This window comes from Ambystoma mexicanum, chromosome 3q (assembly GCF_040938575.1).
Source record: "Ambystoma mexicanum isolate Mex_15411 chromosome 3q, UKY_AmexF1_1, whole genome shotgun sequence".
NCBI classification, from domain to species: domain Eukaryota; kingdom Metazoa; phylum Chordata; class Amphibia; order Caudata; family Ambystomatidae; genus Ambystoma; species Ambystoma mexicanum.
Window position 1 is genome coordinate 286086259 of NC_090926.1, and position 21921 is coordinate 286108179.

At 46.5% G+C, this 21921-nt stretch overlaps 1 protein-coding gene across 4 annotated transcripts in view; it reads right to left on the bottom strand.

Annotated features, from left to right (window-relative positions):
- DGKA (diacylglycerol kinase alpha) overlaps positions 1-21921 on the bottom strand; it is a 542794-nt gene that overhangs the window by 37178 nt on the left and 483695 nt on the right. For all 4 annotated transcript variants that reach the window (XM_069653799.1, XM_069653797.1, XM_069653800.1 and 1 more), the window contains 2 exons: positions 8011-8131; positions 4575-4635 (listed from right to left, as the gene is read on the bottom strand). In XM_069653799.1, coding sequence (XP_069509900.1) covers positions 4575-4635; positions 8011-8131 — 182 coding nt within the window. The remainder of the gene's footprint in view (positions 1-4574; positions 4636-8010; positions 8132-21921) is intronic.

Sequence of the window (21921 nt, forward strand, 5' to 3'; positions counted from 1 at the left end):
CCGCGGTAGAAAGAGCCCCAGCTACCCGGCACGGCAGGGTGGATCAGGGCCGTAGTGGTCTGGGCTTCCGGGGTAACATGTGAAATGAGGAGCGGGGCCTGGGCGGAAAGGTTGGTGATCAAGTGGAATGGCCGCTGAGCATCTTGTGGCTGTTGAGACAGGTCGGAGACACTTAAATTTTCTTGAAAGTTGGTTGCCGGAGGAGCAGGCGGATTTGGAGAAAGTTGAGTGTCGCGTAACGCTTCACTTGCAGCTGGGCCCACCCCCAGACCCCCTGACAGGGGCCCTCTGGTCCCCGCACAGGGGTGGTCACTCGCCGAGGCGGTACGAGGGTGGGCCATGAAGGGTTCAGTGTCCAAAGACTGCCGCTGGCCCAGTCGGCCTCCAAGTGCTCCGTCTTTAGGGGCCTGTAGAGACAGAGAAATCCGTGGAGCCATGGGCGGGCAGAAAGTAGATAGTTCGGCTACATTGCTTAAGCCCACCAGATGGAGGGGTGGGTTCAGACCGTGATCGTTATCTCTATCAGTCAGAGAGGGTTCTTTGGTAGACCCAGGGTGAGCGTGATCCAGGTTTGTGTCAGGTTGACCCAGGTTTTCTCGAGAAAGCGGGTTGCTAGCCGCTAACACTCTCGCCGGGTGCAGAAACGGGACGGAGCCTGCGGCGCTGCTGGGCACCGACAGAGGCGTCGTCATTGGAGTTTTCTTTGTGCGGCTCCTTAGGAGACGCTGGTCCAGATCTTCATCCATCGCAGGTAGGGCAGGGGAGAGAGGGGGGCGGAAGGGAAAAGGGGGGAGAGAAACGGCAGTGGGGAAGGGCAGAAGAGGAAAGGGAAGAGGCGGGGAGGAAAAGGCTTGTAGGAAATGGGAAAGGGATAAGGACAGAGAGAAAGCAAGGGACGGGACAAGGGGCAAGAAACGAAGGGACGCGGGAGAAAAGGAAATGAGGGGGGGGAAGGAAGGGGGAGGAAACAAGTCAGTAGCTTTCCGCCAATATTGAGCCGCCGGTAGTGGCAAATCCGGGGAGCAGCAGGGAGCACAGAGCGTTGAGGAAAAAAAAAACAAAAAAAAAACTGCCTGTGGTTCGTGAGGTCAACACCAGCGCCAGCAGACACAGGAAAACAGGAAGGATCCTACCTCTAGGTCCTTGTAGCTCTTCAGTCCCTCAGACCGCGAGTCCTTGGTGGAGCCGCCAGCCCCCAGCCCTCTGGTCCCGGAGCGGACTGGGGCAGACTGGAACTCAGCTCGGAACTCCGCGCGGCCACGGGCTTTTTGAAGGTCGGTTGGGCTTTTTTTTTTCTCTTCTTAAAGGTGAAACACAATGAAACGCAGTGAAAATGGAGCACTGCTACAGAAACACGTCCTCTCACAACAGAGTTCTGGGGCAGACTGGAACTCAGCTCGGAACTCCGCGCGCGCTCCGCGCGGCCACGGGCTTTTTGAAGGTCGGTTGGGCTTTTTTTTTTCTCTCTTCTTAAAGGTGAAACACAATGAAACGCAGTGAAAATGGAGCACTGCTACAGAAACACGTCCTCTCACAACAGAGTTCTGGGGCAGACTGGAACTCAGCTCGGAACTTGGGGAAGTTTTTAACGGGTTCATGGATAGGAGACAATCTGGACCTAAGTCTCAGGTTCCTATCCTTAGGAGGGTTTGTTATAATGGCATAGGTGAGTAGTGCGGTCTGGACTGATTTAGTCGGAGTGGAGGTCATTGTCATACTATGCTGAAGGCATACTAGTATCGAAGTGTCGATTCAGTATGGGGGAGTGGGAGAATGACTTCAATACTGTAACTAGCAATCTAGCAAATACCTAGTTGTAGATTAGATGCCATGTGCTAATAACTAGTTATAGTCATGGTATGGGATGCAACCAACGTTTTCAAGGAAAAGGTTTAGGAGGTACAAGCATCTAAGTTCGAGATGGTTACAGTCTGTCAGAGATGCCTATGACTAAGATATTCTCAGTGCTAATACTAGGCTGCAGTTTATAGAGTAGGATGCATTGAAGATTTTAACATGCAAAGCCTGAAATGTACTAGCAGCTAGCCCAATGTTTTTAAAAACGGTGACCACATAGTGAAAGATGATTAATAAAACTAATGACATTTGTCCTTTTGCTTATTGGATGGCAGATGCGGGGAGAAACGTCCGAGATAAATCGGCCCGCGCCAAAATGTCCTGCTGCTGGGGGATTCTGTGCTTAAATTTAAAGGGTTCCTTCTATCAGGCAGACCGCAGAGGAAGCTTGCATTACTTCCCTAACCAGTGGGAGGGAATCAAATGAAGGGTGTTCGTGCCATCTAGCGGTATAAACTGGAATCGTTATTTTTTTTTTTTAAATAATAAAACCCGCGGAAGCAAGCCTCTTTCTGGAACCAGATCTTGTTCATGTTGCTGGAATGGAAACCCAGAATGCTTCTCGATTCAATTCGTTTTCATGTGCAATCAGTGCGCATCTTTTTTTTCCCAGCAGAGTAATGGGTGGCTCGCATCATGTACGTCAATAACAGATGAAGAGCCTTAAAATGACAGGCGATCCTAACTTATTCTGCAGCACACGTGTCCCTCCCCCCAGCATCCGCCCTCCCCGGCTTGACTCCAGAAAACTCCGCCCCCATCTCAACAAAGGTCCGCCCACATATTTCAAAAACTAAAAAACAAGACTACACTGTAGGGTTGCTATACTGATATAGGGGGGATTTACATTGAATAGGGAGTCTCCGGCCATTCCTCCATGTGATTGGCTGCTATAAGAACTGTCACATAGCGGACTGGGTGGAATTTCTGGATTGTCAGAAAACCCAGAGACTCCATACTCTTCCCTGGTGACTCTGAGAAGAGCATACAAACCCAGAGTCTCCTGGCTAAACCCAGAGGATAGCAAGGTCTGCCAGGGACACTGGATGCATGCAGTAGTGGGGTATTTGACACAGAACTGTACAAATAAATGGGGTGTGTCTAGTTAAGTGGCCACCATTTTAGCTATCTTAGCAGCAGTCCAATGCAGATGCGCTCTTCTAAACGGGGGATCCCCCCCCTCGTACTCCATTACTTTTAATTTCTAGGAAGAACAGGCTGGTTGCAGCCAATTTGAACCAAAGCCAAGTTATAATGTATTTCTTTACCCACAAGTCTAATTATTTCTATGTGTGCGCATGCTCTGTGTGAGTTGACAAGGCGATGGAAAGCAAGCCTGGCAGCCTGGGCCTCTCTGACTACCCCAACATGCTGCAAAGCTTATCTTGCATTTGACTGCTCCTGTCTGAAACAAAACACACATCCCCTAAGCGGTGGCTGAGTTTGGTTGCTCCCTTTGTTGAAGGTTGGCGTGACTGGCACTTTCACCTGCGCAAACAAAGATCTGATGCTGTATTAGTCCACTTTAAAAAAAATGCACACACCATACAGGTTTCTGTACCTTTTTACTAGACTAAATGAACATGTGATGCCGAGTCGGTAACATGCATTGCCTTCTGGACTCCCAGAGGGGAATTGATCTGTTAAGAGTTCTCTGTGGACGTCATTGTGGGGGCTGCCGCTCCACATAGGCCTGCCCTCTCTGCACCAGGGAACCTCTCGTGAGTAATCGCTGCATTTGGACTATAATGCACGCAAGGAAGTGCTTCCATGCCCCCCAGTTGGCGGCTGCCTAAAATGAACGAACTGCGGACGTTCTCTGAACTTCTAATGTAGAGGTCCAGTTCCTGATTCCTAGACTGAAAGTGACGCTGCGGAGCTGAATGGGGGAGTGTGCTCTCAGCAGCGTCATAGCTGAGGGACCGGTCCACTGCCGCAGGGTGTATCATGTATGTAAAGGTTTCTGTGTGCTGCTGCCATTTAGGATCAAACCTGAATAGCAAAGAGGTTCTCCCTAGTACACATTAACACTCAATGTGCTCTGAGTGTAAGGGGGAGGGGAGGGGGCCTAAGTGGGACAGCGCGGACCATGGCAGAGCCCAGGCAGTCTCGAAGAACTGCTTCGCAGGTGGGGCTCTGCTGGGGTTCCCTCTGTCACCCATAAACACAGCCTCCGCACCTCCTTATTTTAAGGGGGGGGGGGCTGAGACATTGATTTACAAGCTCTGTGAAGCATTTAGAGAAATGAAACTCTGTCCTCATCTCAAGCGGAATAGTACGCACCTCGAAAAGAAAAGTGACACTGTCCCAAAACGTATATATTGCTTGTGATGTGCAGACATTTTTCTGTTAGGGCGAGTGTTGTGACAAAACAAATAAGCACAGAGTCCAGTGTCTGTTACACACCCAAGAAGGGTTTCATGCTTCAACCACTACCACACATATTTCAAATAAAGAATGCTGTGACTTTTTATGTTCCCAAAATGCTCTTTGATTTTATGCAAATTGTCAGTATACCACATTGGTGCTGTTAGTGCCCCTCTCCTTTCTCATAGGTGATTTATGTATGGAATTATGGTGATTTTGCTAACTGATTTAATCATTATTTATGCCACACCTAACAGTCAGAGCATGTACCTTCTTAAATCCCCTCGGTTTCGCATCCCACTTAAAGGACTGTAAGAGGTTAATGGGTTGGAGAGGAAAGTTTTCCTTACCGTACATGGAGGCTGCATCCAGGGCTCCCCATCAATCTGCATTGGAAGGTGCTTTGATGTCCTGTCAAATAAGGAAAGAGCTGTAAACTCAATGCACAAAAAGGGTTTGGAAAGAGCTTCTGGGTTAACTTTCAGGGGAGCTCCCCGGAGCCTGGTAGAGTGACCCTGAACCACCCAGTGCCTGATAGACCCACAGATACCCATTGCCTGGGAGAGGTCCCATTTTCCCAGTAGCGAGCCCCCATCCCGCTCATCTTCGATCAGTAGATGCTCCTTAAGCATCCTTGTGCCTGAAGGAGAGGGCTATAACTTCCCTGTGCCTGGAAGAGGGGCCCTCCCCTCCCTGGTTCAGCCGCCTTTGCCTGGCGAAGGGCACCACACGCTTTCAATGACTAGTGGAGAGGAACAGAGCTCCCCGGTGCCTGGTCTAGAAGTCTTAAACCCTTCCCCCATGCTCACACCTGCACTTGGGAAAGAAGTTAACCACGCCCACTGACTGGTAGAGAAGCACACAGCACCCTCTGCGCTTCGTAGAGAGGACCAGTGATGGAAGTGGAAAAAAGGAACTAGTGGTACTCTGGCTGTATCCAAAAAGGAGGGAGTGGGATGGTCGGGCAGATGGCCAGAGCGGAGTGAGGGTTACAAGGATCACACACTTTGGTTCAAATTGCTGGATTTCTAGGTCTACAATAATAATGTCGTATAGAGTTTACTTAAAAAAACACAAATTGCATAATAAAGCCACATGGCCACATGTAAAATCCTTATAGCAACACGTTAAACCAAAAGCATATCATTGTGGCTTTCGTTTTCACACCCTGAATGGTGAACTATAAGTCCCAGAATGCAAGATAATGCCAACCTCAAACATCTAGCTACCCCACTGTAGTTTCAGTGATTTAAGACATGTAACAAAAGACGTTGTGCAGATATGCGATTCTTTGTCACACAGTTCCAGCTCATTGTTATTCATGATGTTGAAAACATTTGATTAGTGACTTAAAGCAACTTTTTCCTGCATGTCAAGATAGTAGAAATCATGGATACAAACACATCTTCTAAATGGGCGCTTTGTGTTGCTCACTTTAACCATGGGAGATGTGCTAGGCAACTCTGCGATCTCTTTGAGGTGGACATGTCCATCATGCATATGAAAGGCTCTGCCACTGATAAAAGAAATGTGCTTGCAACCTGAGCACCTGAACGACCGGCAGAGCCATGGGGGAGGGGCGGGGGAGGGCCGGCAGTGCTTGAATGTCCAACCTGAGCCGATTCCATATCTGGCTCAGGAGACTAAAGGTAGATAGCCTGTAAAAAGCATACGAACTAGTGGTGCGGCGTGCCAATGATTTATATTACACGTCCATCTCTGTATACGGCACAGGGCATTACAGGGGTTGGAGCACATGGCCAATGATGCAAAAGCATTTGGCCCTGTCGCATTTTTGTGATGGGAAGGAGACCGGAGCTTGAGGATCCGCTCGCTTTGACATGAAGGGGGCCGGAGAAGTCATCTTCTGCATTGCGACACTTGGCGTTGGGTAACACTGTGGCATTTATTTTGTGATGGAAGCAATGTTTTGTACTTTTTGTAGGCTTTTGATCTGGCACGTGCAGAGGTCAGCATGTATGGCTTTTCATTAGATAAAGGCAGGAATTAATGAGGGCGCCTGCTAGCATGGGGTGATTTTTTTCCCGCTGATGTCTGAGAGGAATTTCCCTCAGAGGATTAGTTTGAAGAAGTTATTCACTATTGGATTAATATGGACACTGGGATTCATGCCAGTGTCCCGGATGACACTGAGATTTGCATGGGCAACACTTCCTCAAGCAAAGCTGGGGCACGCAGTGTGCACCCATGCTAATGCGCTCGTGTCTGGAGCATGGGTCCTCCGTTTCAGAGACATGGTGCTTCGGCTGTTAGAGCAAAGCCACTGAGCAAGACATCTGGAGATCCTCCATGCTTCCATTGCTTGGAAGCCCTTGGCGATGCTGTTGATTTGGTGCAGGTGGATAAGGATTTAGACAGAGATCTTAATGATGGAAGGTGCTAGGGGAGTTCGGGGTGAAGCAGCACGAGAGACTGCTCTGGCCGGGCAAGTGGGTCAGGTCTTCCGGTCTCGTGCTGCTCACGGTCTGTCAGGACGGAGGCGACATGTCTTGTGGCATTGTCCGTGACTCCTGCCATGAACTCAGTTGTAGTTGAAATGAGACTGCATTCCACTGTGTTCAAGGAGGTGGCCAGGTGGAGTAGCGCCAGCATGGCTAGATTGCTGGTGTTGGAAAAGTCAAGGAGATGGTAACACAGTGGTTCCAGGACTGGTGAAGCACGTTGAATCCTGATTGCAGTTGGCAAGAAGGGAATGAGATAAAAGAAAAATGGGATTGCCGTTTGGATGGCACAATTATTTGTGTGGTTTTGGATAGTGAGGGTAGGCCTGCAAAGTGGCTGTTTTGAGTCCAGTGAGGTTTTCTTTGGGAAGGATGTTGGCAGAGAAAATGTGAGGCTTTTATGCATTGGCTTCTAAGGGGAGAGGGTCTGTCTAGGGAGTCTGCGTGTGCTGCCCCAATGGCTGCTGGTCAGGCGATGCCGGAAGGTGCAGCCGGTCTGAGGTCAGATGAGAACTTTCTCAATGAGGCTGAAGTGGAAGGGTGTAGGAGATGCGGCAAAAGACCACTGGAGTTCAGGCCTTGATAACGTTTAATTTGTTTTCTTATTTTTTTAAGGAAAAAGATTGGTTAGATTGTTGTCAAATTCCTGGGTCTGGGAGTGGATACCTTTAGCAAAGTGGACGACTGGATCATCTTTAAGAGTGTGCAGGGTTTGTTGATGGGTTCTGTTGGAGGAGAAGCGCTGTGGGGTGTGGGATAGACAGTCTGGGATCCTTCCTAGAGGGGACATATGCTCCACCCTTTATATCCATGCCACACCATCCAGAGTTTGCAATATTCACTCTTCAGGGGGCCAATGGAGTTATTACACCAGTTCTTTTGTGGAGGCCTGGTTTTTACATGAATGAAATTAGAAATGATATGATACAGATTTTTGGATTTAGATGAGAGAGCTGACCCTTTCCCTTTTGTCTCAGTCCAAGCTAAACCGGTCACCAGAAAAAACACCCTACCATTCCCAGGGGTGGCTCGCACAGCAGCTTGGAGCTTGTCTGTGAGGAGCCGCGGTGCCTCTGTGGCCGGGTACCGGTGTGTTGCTCCCCTCTGCCTTGGCTAAACAGCAAGGATTTCTAGCCGATCACTTAGGTTTCCGCCTGTAGAGCAGCTCCAGGCGCAACCCTCCAAACAGCAAATCTGACCCACTAACTAGGAGGGGGGGGGCTTGCAAATTATCACTTTCATCTGGGGAGACATAATCCATAGGCCCAGCCATCGAAAGAGAGACGTGCTGGGCCCCCACATTCAGGAGTTCCTACATACTCACCGGATGGTAATCTCCGAGCACTTGGCCAGTCGTTTACCCGCACTCTTCAGTCCAGTGTAAATTTGCCCCATCTCGATGACGCCTTCCAGCCCCACCACTTCCAAGCGCTTATCACTGAGATCTGCAAACAAACAGAGTAGTTAGACCGACCCCTGCAGCCTGAGGCGGAGGCCGGTGGAGCAAACTCAAATATGTCCATACACAGAGGAAAGCGCGGGAAGGCCTCTAGGAGGTCAGGTAAGAAGGACATAGGAAGCTCTGAAAGTAGAGGAGAGGGGAATACTCCAGACGCAGGGCAAAGAGAGCCAGCATGGATGACGCAGAGGGCCACGGCCACGTGCTGGGTGTCTCTTCTCGCCGCTCAGGAGAGGCAGGGAAAGGGCGCAAAGTGTGTTGGTGGATGTAGTCTGAGCCAGGGAGGGAAAGGCAGAGGGAGGTAATGTGGGCCTGGTGTTTGGGGGATAGGAGAGCATTAAAACAAGTCCCCACCGCAACAGGGAAAGGCAGCGTTCTCAGGGCGGCATAAAGTGGGGGTGGAGACAATTTCATGAGGGGTTTAATGAATACCTACATCCGCAATCAGAGGGGAGAGGGCTTCCAACAACCCAGGAAGTTATGACAGTAGAGAGGAGAGGAGTCACTGTAGGCAAGGCTTTAGTATTTAAACATGAATAACTTCCCAATACGCCAGTATTTAACACAGGCCTTATGCCACTGTCTGCTGGAGTGTACTGTGGATTTGGCTGGGGGTGTGAGACAGTATTCATGCTCTGCTTGTCTGTTTGCTACTTACATTTCCTGAGTTATGTTATGTTTCAAAGGGTATAAAGGCTAGCCTTTGCTGGTTTCCCTATTTCTTTTCAAATGGCATTCCTATAAAAATACCTGTCGTGCCAGCAAAATAGTGCCCGGGCGTGAATTATTATACTCCCTCAATTTATCCTGCTCTATGGCCCCGTTGTCCAGCCACACTTCCTCCGCTGACCCTTTATTATAAATATGTAGGAATCAAAATGGAAGCTGCATTGGCTCTGACCCCTTAAATATGCGCCGGACATTTTTTTTTCATCTTCGAATCCTACCCCAAATCCTCCATGTTTTCCCTGACCCAGATAGAGTTGGGAAAGTCAACAGCTTCAGTGGGCTAGACTATTGCAATGCTCATCCTAAAATATCTATATCTTTTCCTCAGGGAATTCAAAGCACCACAGCCAGCTTGACCGCTTCTCAATGTTCAGCCGTCTAGTCGCATTTCCCCAGCACTCCACTGTCTCCATCGTGTTCTGGAGGAGGAACGTGTGCAGTCGAATGCCTAGTCTCGTTTTTAAGGTCTTCCTTTTTCAGTGTCTGCAATTTTTTTTAATGTAAAAAATCCACCACTCTGGACCCCGCAGGCAACTTCGATCTCAGTCAGTTAAACGTCTTGTGGTACTGTTGCATCGTCGCTTAGGTGGTCATTCTGTCTCTGTTCAGTCCACAATGTTGTGGAATTCTCTTCCTAAATTCTTACGTAATGCCCCTGACTTTAGGCCTTTAAGACCTGACTCTTCTTTTCTCCCTGGAGAAGTTGTATTATAATTCCAGTCATTCCTAAAGATATCACGAATGTTGAAAGTTCATGCTTTTGAAATGACCATAAGTGGAAAGTGGAATCTACTAACTATACAAAGGTTACAAAAGTAACATGTAAACCTGGGCAGACCTGGGTTTTCATGTTACCTGTACAACCTTGTGAAAAAACTATTCATACATGTCCTGTTATGCACTGTGGGAAGCCAGGACTAGGACTCGGACTCTGGGACATGATGTTCACAGACCTTTATTGTCTTCTCTTAGTCACTCTGACCTCCTGGCCAGCTTCAAAGAAAATAACAAACTAAAATAATGAAAACGAACTCGAAGAGATGTTCCCTATTGTAAAACCCAAAGGTTCAAGTAAAACGTACTACTGTCAGGATGTCTCAGAACATTAAGTCACTAGCCCAACTCCTAAACTAGCCTACTGCTTTCCAGGAAACACTAACACACATGGGTCCGAAGGGTTTAACAAATAAAAGGAGGCCTGAATGCTGCTGATCCAGGTTTACTCCCAACGTAGTTCCAAAGAAAGCCCTATTTGGGAAAGGTCAGTCTCTGTTTCTTGGTACCCCTGGGTACCATTTTCACTTGTGTACCTCTGCTCTGGGTTATTTCTTTTCCCTCCAGGCTTCACACACTCTTTCACTCCACTCAGGGTATTTCTCTATTTTATCCTTGCTCCAGGGTGCCTTCACTCTCTCTCCCTCTACTGGGGTCTCTTGTTCCCCTATCTTGGGGTATTTTCACTCCCCCCCCCTCTCTCTCGGGGTATCTTGAACTCGGAATATGGGCGTGAGTATCATATGCAGCTCTTTTGAACTGGGGTTACCTCTTCTCGCCTCTTCCCCTCCAGGAGTAGTCCACCTGTCCACAGACCCTCATTCACAGGGGAATGTTAGATTGCCCCACCCCTTCCATAGGTTAGCATGGGCTGCCGTTCTTCCAGCTCCTCTGGGCTCCTGGATCAGAGGGGGTAACGGCCTCTTCTCCCTCTCTGGGTTCAGCTGTGCTCTCTCAGGCTTCACTCTTTAGCACAGCAGAGTAGCTACCAAGCCCAAGGCAGCCTTCCTTCCCTTTCTTCAGGCTTCTTCTCCACTGTTTTCCCCAAACCAGCGAGACATCTTACAAATGTACTGACTCTACTTTCATACAGTCCTTTTTCCGCTAGCTGGCTACTGATTGGCTGAACTGTCCTGCTTTTCCATTGGTGGAAGTAGTGCTCACATCATAGGACTTCTAGGGTAGTTCATCCCCTATTGGTCAGTTTGAATATCAGTTTCAGTCAATTAAGAGTTTCAATAATGTTCCTGTATAAGGGCTTTTCTCCAGTTAATCTGGTTTGATCCTCCTGGGAAGATGGTAGGTATGGCTCTCTGTATTCCTCTTGCTCGGTTAAATAAGCAATGGTTAGACCATTTTAGTAAGGTTTACAATGTAGAGGGATTGGAAATCAATGACATACCAGCCCTGATGGAAAATCGGAGAAGTGTGGGTAGAGAAAAAAGCCAAGCCTTCTTTTCACTTGGTGATGTGAAAATTGTAATCCAAACTGTCAAAAGAAGGCATGCCCCGGGTAGTGATGGTATGCCGGCTGAACTTTATCAAAATAATGATGGATTATGGGGCCCAGTGAGTGCTAACAATATTGTTTAACGCAATTATGAGCACGAAACTGGTATCAAAAGAATGGCAAAGAGAAATGACTGTTCCAATATATAAAAAAGGCTGTAGGAACACCCCAAAGTCATACCGGCCTATATCCCTCTTGTACACAAGCTTCAAGATGTTTGGGAAGTGTTTGCTTTCCCTTTCCAAACTAGAAGAATGGGTTACAGCAAAGGACATCTTATCACCAATTCAATTGGGTTTTAGACTCAAACTGGGGACAATGGAACAATGCTTGAACCTGTGCCTAATAATTACCCATTCCTTGCATATAAAACGGGAACTAATATGCATGGCATTTATGGACCTGAGCACCGCCTTCTATAAAGTAAATTGGAATAAACTGTGGGAGGTGCTCGGGTCCTATAACTGTCCGGTAGTTATATTTGATATCTAAGAAGTCCTTCATAAGGACAATGAGGCATGCATTCGCTTGGGTCGCGAGGGCCATTGTACAGCCTGGTTCCCAACTGAATATGGGGTGTACACAGGGGTGTGTTTTGGTACCCCTGTTATTCTCCATGCACATTAATACATTGTTGGAATTCCTACTAGATTGTAATGCAGATGAGCCACGAATAGGTAACACGCTATTCCCTGCACTCAGTTACGCAGATGATACCGTCCTCATTGCACAGACCCCGGTAAACAGATTTGCAACTTTTAAGAACAATCTTGACCTATATGTTAATACTACAAAATCTGCAGTAATGGTGTGTCTTGGGAGGAAAAGAACATGTAAATTCCCAAAGATACGGTGCAATGAATTGGTCATACCAAGACTGTCCCATTTTGATCACCTCTGGGTCCGTTTCAATGAAACGTTCAACGGGCAGGCCCATGTACAAAAACAGGTCCCCGTCATGAATCAACTGATTGGTGGCATCCGTAGATTTACGAAGCAGCACAAGCAACAACCACTTTGTATCGTGAAAAAATATGGTGCTGCAATCTGGGGGTATGGAGATCTGCGCATGTTCCAAAAAGATGAAAATAGGTTGGTGAAATCCCTATTGGGCCATAAAGAGATTCAATGAGCTTTTTTAGAGTACCGACTGGTGCTGGAGCCTTGTAGACTATGGTTACGAATATGGTCTAATCAAAAGGCGGGGCTCAGACAGAACCTGTTGAAACACTTAATGGGCAAAAAGGGTGCCAACAACATTGGTTGGATACAAAATGTAAATAATATGTTGGGGAAAGTGGGTGCTAGTAGCATACTTCATGAACCTGCACAAAGACTAGAAAAGAGCAAGTGTTGCCTCTTAATGAAGACTCTGAGTGGGTATATGACAAGAGACATAAGAACTAATGAAACCGACAAATAGAGAACTGAAGTATCGTCAAAAAATATAAAGGAATATCTCATCTGGACGAATTGCAAATATCTAAGAGTACCAATCACACGAGTACGTTTTGGATGCTTGGAGCTGGCCGAGCTCCGTAGTCGGAGATCAGGTCGAGAAATTGAAGCCAAATGTCCTATGTGTGACGCCGGGCTAGAGGACTAAGCTCACTTCCTATTTTTCTGTCCAGCTTATTGTGATCAGAGGAAAAAATATTTGTTACCACTCTTCATAGGAAGAGGCTTTCCCCGATATAGGCCAGCACTGTACTATCTGCTGAATGTATCCTTGCCCGCTATAGCCTGGAATCGGTCGCTATATGTAAGAATTATCTGGTGAATACGCGAAAGGGGCCTAAAACTAAGCACATGTGTCTAAAAGCAATGAAAGAACCAGTTGAGTTGATTTCAATCTTTTGTATGCAAGAAAGGGCAATTATAGCAATAATTTCATCAAGTTTTATTCTTTATTTTCCTTTAGATTGGCTGCAGAGAATGTATTTGTGATGATTTTAGTACTTGTGTTTTTATAACATGTGAGTTATTCTATGTATTGTTCAAATGTTTTTGATCTGACATGACATGAATTTAAGAATGAACTATTACTCTGTATCGAAACCTTTTAACTTTCTGCTTAGGGGCTCAAGATGGGTGAACATGTATCTTTCATGGATTCTTGTTAATCCGAAATAAAGAATTTACTTACTTACTGTTAAATAAGCATTTATTTTGTTTCACCATGTCTTTGTGGTTTTGTAGTTTTGTAGTTTTTATTTTATTAAAGATTCAATTTACCCAAGGCCCTTAATGGGCAATTGAACCCAGGTCTCTTTACATGGGAGGTTACAATTCTACCACTCTGCTATTTCAGCTGTGCAGCTGATTAGTTGTGAGGGAGACAAAGCCTTTTTCCTGCAGCTGATAAGTGTTCTTCTCTTTCCCTGCTGGCAGACTATTTGCCCTGCATATTGTCGGCTTAATCAACCACTTCTCTTGTCCACAGTGCACAGTGAGACTGCTACCAGTCCCCTAGTTCGCCGCCACAGGGGTTTAGAGATATGCTATTAATGTGAATCGATGAAAAACCTTGATTAATCACTGTATATGTATGGTGGGAAGCATTTACATGGATTCCTATGGAATCTGCAGACTTTCAGCGAGTGCAGATAGCTGGTGGATTCCATAAAAACACAATGCATTTCCACCAGCATGAAAATCACATGCTGGCGGAAATGCATTGCGTTTTATGTGGCTGACTGAGTGGGGCGGCAGAATCAGTAATTCTGATCCGTTCCCCTGCTCCTCCGTACAAACATAGAAATGGACCAGCATGTTAAAAACGCACACAAAAGTTGTATGCATGTTTTTAACGATCCGGGGAGTAGACCATGACACTCAAAGTATCCATACATTTGTTTTCTTATGGCACATCAGTAGCCTATCCAAACCTATGTAAATCGCTATCGCTGGAGTCGAAATCGTCAGAGTGGACTAGCTTATATAGATCGATATTGTGCTTGTGTCGGGCGTACTTGTGACCACCGACTTTTGCAAATCTAAGGCACTGCTTAAACTCTTTGGACATGAGATGGCTTCTGCACCTTAGATTTGACAGCCTCTGATTAGATGCTGCCTTGGTCCCAGCAACTGACCTGTCACTCATGGGCTGTGTACACATTATGGGAATGCGCAAACCTATGTCCAACAAGTGCAATCTTGCTTTTAGGCCAAAGTAAAGCTGTTGCATTCTCGGCTCCTGTGCGATCTTGGGACAGAACACACGTGGGTACTGAGTTAAGTGTGATGATGTCACAACACCTGAAGGCCCCTTGAGGGGGTGGTTCCATTTATTCTCCGAAACACGCTTATGGGAGCACTGACAATTAAACGAAACTGAAAGATGTACAAGCATTGAAAACTAAGTGTGTTTGCCCAAAGGATCTTCCCTTGAATAAGGAACAATTCCAAGATGACAGTTCATGGACATCAAGGAGGGTCTTTGTAAACGTGGTCTGTTGTTTTGTGCTAAGTAGCAACATCTGCTTTGTCGCGGCCTGCTTAGCTCTATAAACATGCTCTAAAATGGACCTTGAGTCGGGCAGTAAGTTTTCTTTTAGGAAACATGACAAATTAAGTGGCATTTGTAAGACTTTTAGGTTGGGGATGAGTGAAGGAATGAAGGAATGGAGAGTTGAGCACACAAACATGCAGCAAAGCTTTATTTCAGCTAATCCTGAAAGAAAAAGATAATGTGATTGGATATCTGAGAGATTCAGTGACCTGTGACACAGACATGGTATCAACACAAGAGATCCAGTTGGAAAACCTTTATTTAAAACTTCAGGATGGGAGTAACACCTGAATTGCTCTAACTCTAAGAGGAGACTTCCCGCAACTGATGTATCTAAGGCCAGTCTGGGTCTAAAAGTCCAAAGTAAAATGCTGTCTGTGTCACAACCTGTACTTGCCTTTACTTCTAAAACTAACAATGTGCTGGAATGTTCAACCTAAATGAGTGTTCCAAAATCATATGACACTGTCTTTCAGGAGCTTCACACACAGCTCCCTTCCCCAAGTTCTAGATACTCGGGGAGTAAAGTTCCACAAGGTTTCAGGATTCACTTCAGGTAAATGTCACAGTACCTTAACAGCTCACAATTCTTGTTACACTCAGCCTCACAATCTTCCTGTTGGGTTTTCTCAGATGCACAAACAACAAATGTCCATCTAGTTTTTTAGGCTTCTCTTAGTTGAACTCAGAAAGCAGCACTTTGTCTTTTCCATTAATGTCCACAGTACCTTTTAGACTAAGGGTTCCCTTCCCCAAGTCTCAGCTCTCGGGTGTAGCTGTTGTAGTTATTCACAAACAATCTGGGGTTCCCTTCCCCACCTCTGTGTTCCACTTTCAGGCTCCCTCCTGGTCTGGGCACAGTTGTTGGACCACACGGTCCATCCATTATACATCAAGCAACCCGGGGCCTGGGGCTTCTAGCTCTGCCCCTTCCTTGTCAGTTCACCTAGTTTACTAGGCTTGGCTGAGCTTCATTTGCTCTGGCCCTTTAACAGTGTTCCTTTCTCGTGTACAGCCTTCTGCCAGCTCTCGCTGTGCTTGATTGCCAGCGCCACTTTGCTTGCACTTCTTACCTCCCACACAGCTCCCCTCTGGATGTCAATTTCCTTCTTTCAGTCCACCTAGACTTTCAACAATGTAATATTTCTTACGCAATCACTCAGTAACTTTGTATCACACACGGTTCTATTCATTTGTCTTGCTGCATACAGTTCTTTCATTCTGATTTCCTTGACAATGGGGTTTACCTTCAGGCGCCTTCATTCAGATACTCTGTGTTTCTTCTTTCCCAGTCGGCATTATCCGATTGTCTCACAATTGTCGAGGACTGCAATAATGGATTTCCTTTCATTCTGCTTACACTCGCCACAGAGTATTTAGCCGCACATATCACATAGCGAGTCTCTGTGTACTTCAGATTCACAGGCAGTGATTTTGCTCGCGCCTACAGGCTACCTGCTTCAAGAATACTGCAGCTGAGGTCAGGGGTCTCACCACCTGCCCCTCAGACACTCCTGACCATGGCAGGAGAACGAGCAAGCCCGGCTTACATAAGGGAAGGTCGGCCCTGACCACAACCTTCCCTTTTTAACCACACTTGCTCCCTGGAGACACAGCTTCCTTGCCTCTTCACCTCAGGGCCTCTGCTCTGCCACAGGGTAGCGTGTCGGCTCAACAGTCTCCTTCAGCTGGTTATCTCTCCGCCTCCTTGCTGCTCTCCTCCAGAACGACAGTTCCTTGCAAGTTAGGGATCCCCTGCTGGACTCAGACACGCAGCCTCCCTGTTGCTGTGCCTCCAACTACTACCCCCTGCACTGCTGAATGCCCCACCTTTTATACACCTGCAGCAGATTAACAGGCTGCAGGTGTGTGGTCAGTGTAGAGCCGGCCTGACCGTCCATTACCCAATTATCTGGACATGCCTGTCCTTTAGCGCTGAGTGAGTTGGATTGTAAAGGGGCAGTGTGTCTTTTCTTATTCCTTTTTATGGCTTGCAGGGAAAGTGTAGATTTGTGTATAGGGCTAGGGTTACAATAGCCCGCAAAGGCAGGAGTGTAGGGGAGATTTGTATTCGCAGAGGAAGGGTGTTTCAGTTTTAATTCCCATCTTGATTTGTCTTCCCATAAGAGGTGGGGTCTTTCTTCATCTGCCCTCTCCAGTGTCTCCCCTTCTTCTGGGTAAGTGTTTTATCAGAACTCCCATTAATCAGGGTTTTGGGTATTCCCCTATAACATGGGTGGGTGGACCACTTTGGGTTGGATGAGTGGCAATAGCCCACAAAGAGGGATGGTAGGTTATCCCTACGGGTTTGGGAGTACTGTGTCTTGCCTGATGGCATCCTCTTCCCACTCCCCAAGGATCCCCTACCCAGGTGATCCCCCCCTAGCATGTCCACCACCAGGGTCAGGATGCAAGTGTGATGGCCTTTCCCTGGCCACCTGAGCAAAGCATCTGTGGGGGTGTAAACGTGAGGATGCCCTCAGGTTTCTCACATGCCCCAATTCGACTTGTGAATCCCTCAAGGGTCACTCCTCTCGACTTTCCCTTCCAATGTCTGGATTCTCCCATCTGCTGGGGTCCTCAAAAGGCACAATGCTGGTTACCGTATGAAGGCAGACGACATGCAGATGTTAAGCAGCATTTCAGACTAATACAAGGACTGCCATTGAGAAGGCGACAGCCACAAGCAAAAAGGTTTAGAATGATTAATGATGTTTATTTGTGAAAAATAAACATTTTATAATTCAGTTAGAGGCAGCAACAAGGCAATGTGCATCCTGTGAGGATTATTATATGAATAATTTTTCTGACTCGGTGGTAATCTTTGCATAGAATTACAGCTAAGGGAGCCACACTAGGGGGAAGCCAATGCCAAGGGAGAGGTGTGGTTTCATGTGGTGAGTCAGAATGGGAGGTAATCACATATCATGGCTAGAGCAAGGGTGGGAGCGGGGTTCTTCCCTCCCACCGCTGAGCACCATGTATTATAATGGGTTAGTAACCCACTAAAATTAGAATTTGAGCACCGCGACTGTGTGCCACATTCATCAGGGCTAGATAGGGGGCAGCTAGATGCAGCAAGACAAATGAATAGAACCGTGTGTGATACAAAGTTACTGAGTGGTTGCGTAAGAAATATTACATTGTTGAAAGTCTAGGTGGACTGAAAGAAGGAAATTGTGCCCACTGTGATTCGTCTACAGCAGCGTGGTCTGCAATACTTGTAGATCTCTCCCCTCTCCGTATGGTGTAAATGCTCTCCACGGGGGGGGTTGAGGCAGCCCGGAACCTGGAGCAAGAGTCTCGGGTGGTCCTGCGGGCCGCGTGCGTAGTGCGAAGCAACACAGTGGGCACACATCTAGCTGCCCCCTATCTAGCCCTGATGAACGTGGCACACCCGCAGTGCTCCACAGAAACCGGTCGGCTACAGAACGACTAGACCTAGTGCACAGCACCATCTGCACAGGTCCAACTCGTTCCGATAAAGGACCCCCAGACCACATACCTAGAGGTCCCTTTCATCTTTTAGGTGAACAATCTCCAGAGAGAAACCCATTGAAGAAAGCTCTTTCTTGTTTTTAAACCTGCACCTGCCAATACAGAGAAGACCAATTAAAATTAAATATACCCTTCATCTGCACGGCAGCTAACACATGCACCAACCAAGATGGTCTAGCACGTGTTTTTTAGCACTACACAGTGCACCAGAGACGATTTGCAAGCGCAGTGAGAGCAACTGACTCTTTGAAATCCGTCCCAGTCAAAGGAGAAGGAACCCAGCAACAGGAGCTGTAAAGGGGCGACTAGTATATGGGTGAATATTATACAGGACAGATGTAAGATATACCAGGCGCATACACAGGAGGCAGCAAGGCCTACCTGGGTGTTACTGGTGTTCCGTCTTGAACCTGGTGTCTGTTGAAGTTACCCTAAGATAAGGTAAACCCAGACTCAAAACTAAATACCTTAACCAAAAGAAAACAAAAGGAACCACGATACCTGAGAAGGTCTCTGGGAAGGTTCTGATAGCTTGGGGGGTTGCAGTGAAACCAGCAACAATGACTGTTGCGAGAACTGAGCTTCCCATTCTCTGTAGACTTAAATACTGGCTCCTGCTATGAGTGTTTCTGGTCCGGCATAACGCGTACTCACGCTAGAGGAAAGAACCCAACAGCGTGAGTGCGTGCCACACTTGAGCTGGAGACGTGGATGACGCAAACTAGCGCCGCGACCCCCGGCTCATCCGGCATCAGGCCCTCAGCCGCCATGGTAGGTGATGGAGCCATGAGGCCCAGGTTACTATTCCCAACCGGGAGCGTGGCGGCAGGACTCAGGAGCTCTGCAGGAGCCCCCTCCCAACCCTCTCAATCCAGATGATATCACGTCTGGGAGCTGGCCGGGTTTGGAGGGGAATTGGGCATGAATTCGATCCACCAAACGAGGGGCCATGACATCTCTAGCTGGAACTTAAGATATATCTTCCATACTGTATCTTCCAGCGAACCAGATACTGTAGAGAACGTCTATACCACCAGGACTCAATGATACGTTGGATTTCGTATTCATTCTGTGAACCCACTGCAGGGGGGCCCTGAACTTGAGGTCGGGTATAGTACAGATTGTTGAACAGGTTTCAATGGAGAAACGTGAAAAACTTGGTGTATTTTATAATGAGCAGGGAGCTTCAGTTTAATGGCCATTGGGTTAATGATACGAATAATCTTGAAAGGACCAATGTAACGGGGTTTCGTCTTCTTATTACTGGCAGGAAGTTTAATGTGGAGCGTAGATAACCAAACCATGTTATTGATCTGATAATCCGGAGAGGCTCTCTGTTTTATATCAGCGTAAATTCGGGCATGGCTTTGGGCATCTTGAAGATGGATCTTGGCTTTCTTGAACCCTAACGATAGCCTTTCTAGTAACTGATTGGCTGCAGGGACCAGTCTGGATTTGGAGGAGGGAACTGGAATAGAAGCTGGATGTATACCTAGTGAAAGGTGAAAAGGTGTATCTCGTATGGCGGTATGGAAGGAGTCATTTTATGCAAATTCTGCTAAAGGAAGTAGGTGAGTCCAACCAGGGTGTAGTTCGGTGATGTAACATTTTAGATATTGTGCTATGGTTTGGTTGACTCTCTTGCTTTGTCTGTCTCTTTGTGGATGATATGCTGTGGAAAAGTTGATCTGGATTCCCAAACCCTTGCTGATAGCCCTCCAGAAGGATTATATAAATTGTGTACCCCCGGTCTGTAATAATGTTTTTTGGAAGTCCATGAATCCAAAATATATTTTGTATGAAGCAAGTTGCTAGGTCTGGAGCTGTATGTACATCAGGGAGGGCAATAAAATGGACCATTTTTGTGAAGGAATCTACGAACGTGAGTATTGCTGTACATCCCTCATCAGCGGTAAGGTCAGTGATAAAGTCCATAGAGCAGGTTTGCCATGGGCTGTCAGGGATGGAAATAGTTTGTAGCAGTCCCATGGGACATTGTCTAAGAGTTTTAGCTTGGGAATATACATCACAACCTTTGATGTAATCAGTTGTATCTGATCTCATGGTATCCCACCATGCACAACTGCTGACTTTTTCCAAGGTTTTTCTGGTTCCGAAATGTCCTGCTCCCGGAACATTATGACACCAACAAAGTAAGGTATGTTGACTAATCCGACTAGGCAGCCATAGTTTGTTATCACGAAACAACAATCCTTGTTCTTCTTTAAGAAGAGCAGATTGATGTAAAAATGGTTGCTTGCGAGTAGGAGTATATTGTTTCTGTAAGATCTCCTCATAGTTCTGCAATAGATTATCAACAACGGAGATGATCATTTCCGGCGGAAGGAAAGGTATGCCTTCAGGAGAGTCAGAGGAATCTTTGTAAACTCTGGAAAGAGCATCAGCCTTGGTGTTTTGATTGCTGGGTTTAACAGTGACTATTAAATCGAACCTAGAAAAGAAATGAATCCAATGATTCTGTCTTTGGTTCATAGATTGGGCAGTTTTAAGTAACCCTAGATTGTGTGGTCGGTATAAACTGTGATTTTATATTTGGCTCCTCATAAGAGATCCTGCCAGTTTAGGCAGGTGTCTTTGATGGCTAGGAGCTCTTTCTCAAAGATACTGTAGTTCTTTTCTGCAGAGGGGAATGTACGGGAATAGTAGGTCAGGGGATGTATTTTTTTTAGGACTGGGATCCTTTTGCATTAAGAGAGCCCCGAGAGCCCTGAGAGCATAGTTTGATTCATCAGTTTCCATGATCTAAGGCAAATCAGGGTCATAGAGATGAAGAATGGGAGTCAAAGTGAACAATCATTTGAGTATCATGAGGCCTTTTCTGTGTCGGCAGTCAAAACATAGGCTATGTTTTTCTTTAGTAAGCAAGAGAGTGGGACCAGGATCCTGGAATAACTAGGCATGAATTGCCTATAAAAATTGGCAAATCCTAGGAAACGTTGAAGTTCTTTAATGGAATTGGGACAAGGCCAATCCAATACAGCTGTGATTTTGCGAGGGTACATTTGTATACCTGTAGAAGTAAGGATGTATCCCAGGTAGGTAATACGTTGCTCATGAAATTCGCATTTGGAGAGCTTAGAATACAATCTCTACCAACAAAGACGATTTAGGACTTCTTTTACATGTGAGATGTGTTCATGTTGGCTCCTTGAGAATACCAGTATATCATAGAGATGTATTACCACAAAGATATCCAATATGTCCTGGAACACATCGTTGAGGCGGTATTGGAAGACCGCCGGGGCATTACATAAACCGAACGGCATTACTATATATTCAAAATGACCGTAACGGGTTCTGAAGGTGGTCTTCCATTCCTCTCCTTCTGCCATGCGAACCAGGTTGTAGGCACCCTTGAGATCCAGTTAAGTGTACATGTGACTGTTTTTTACCTGGTCGAGTAATACTTGAATGAGAAGTAGGGGATAGCGTTTATTTTTAGAGATTGCATTCAATTGTTGATAGTCCACACATAGCCAGAGTTTGGTATCTTCTTTCTTCGAAACGAAGAAAATGGGTGCTCCTGCCAGGGAAGTAGAGTGTCTGATAAATCCTTTTTCGAAGATTGGTATCTATGTATTCTTTCAGAATTACGTTTTCCTTTTACAAAAGGGCATATGTTCTTCCAAAAGCGAGTAGTTAAATTCGACAATCGTATTCCCTATGGGGAGGGAGTTTGTCGGCCTCCTTGGGGTCGAACACATCAAGATATGAGGAGCATTCCATATTTATG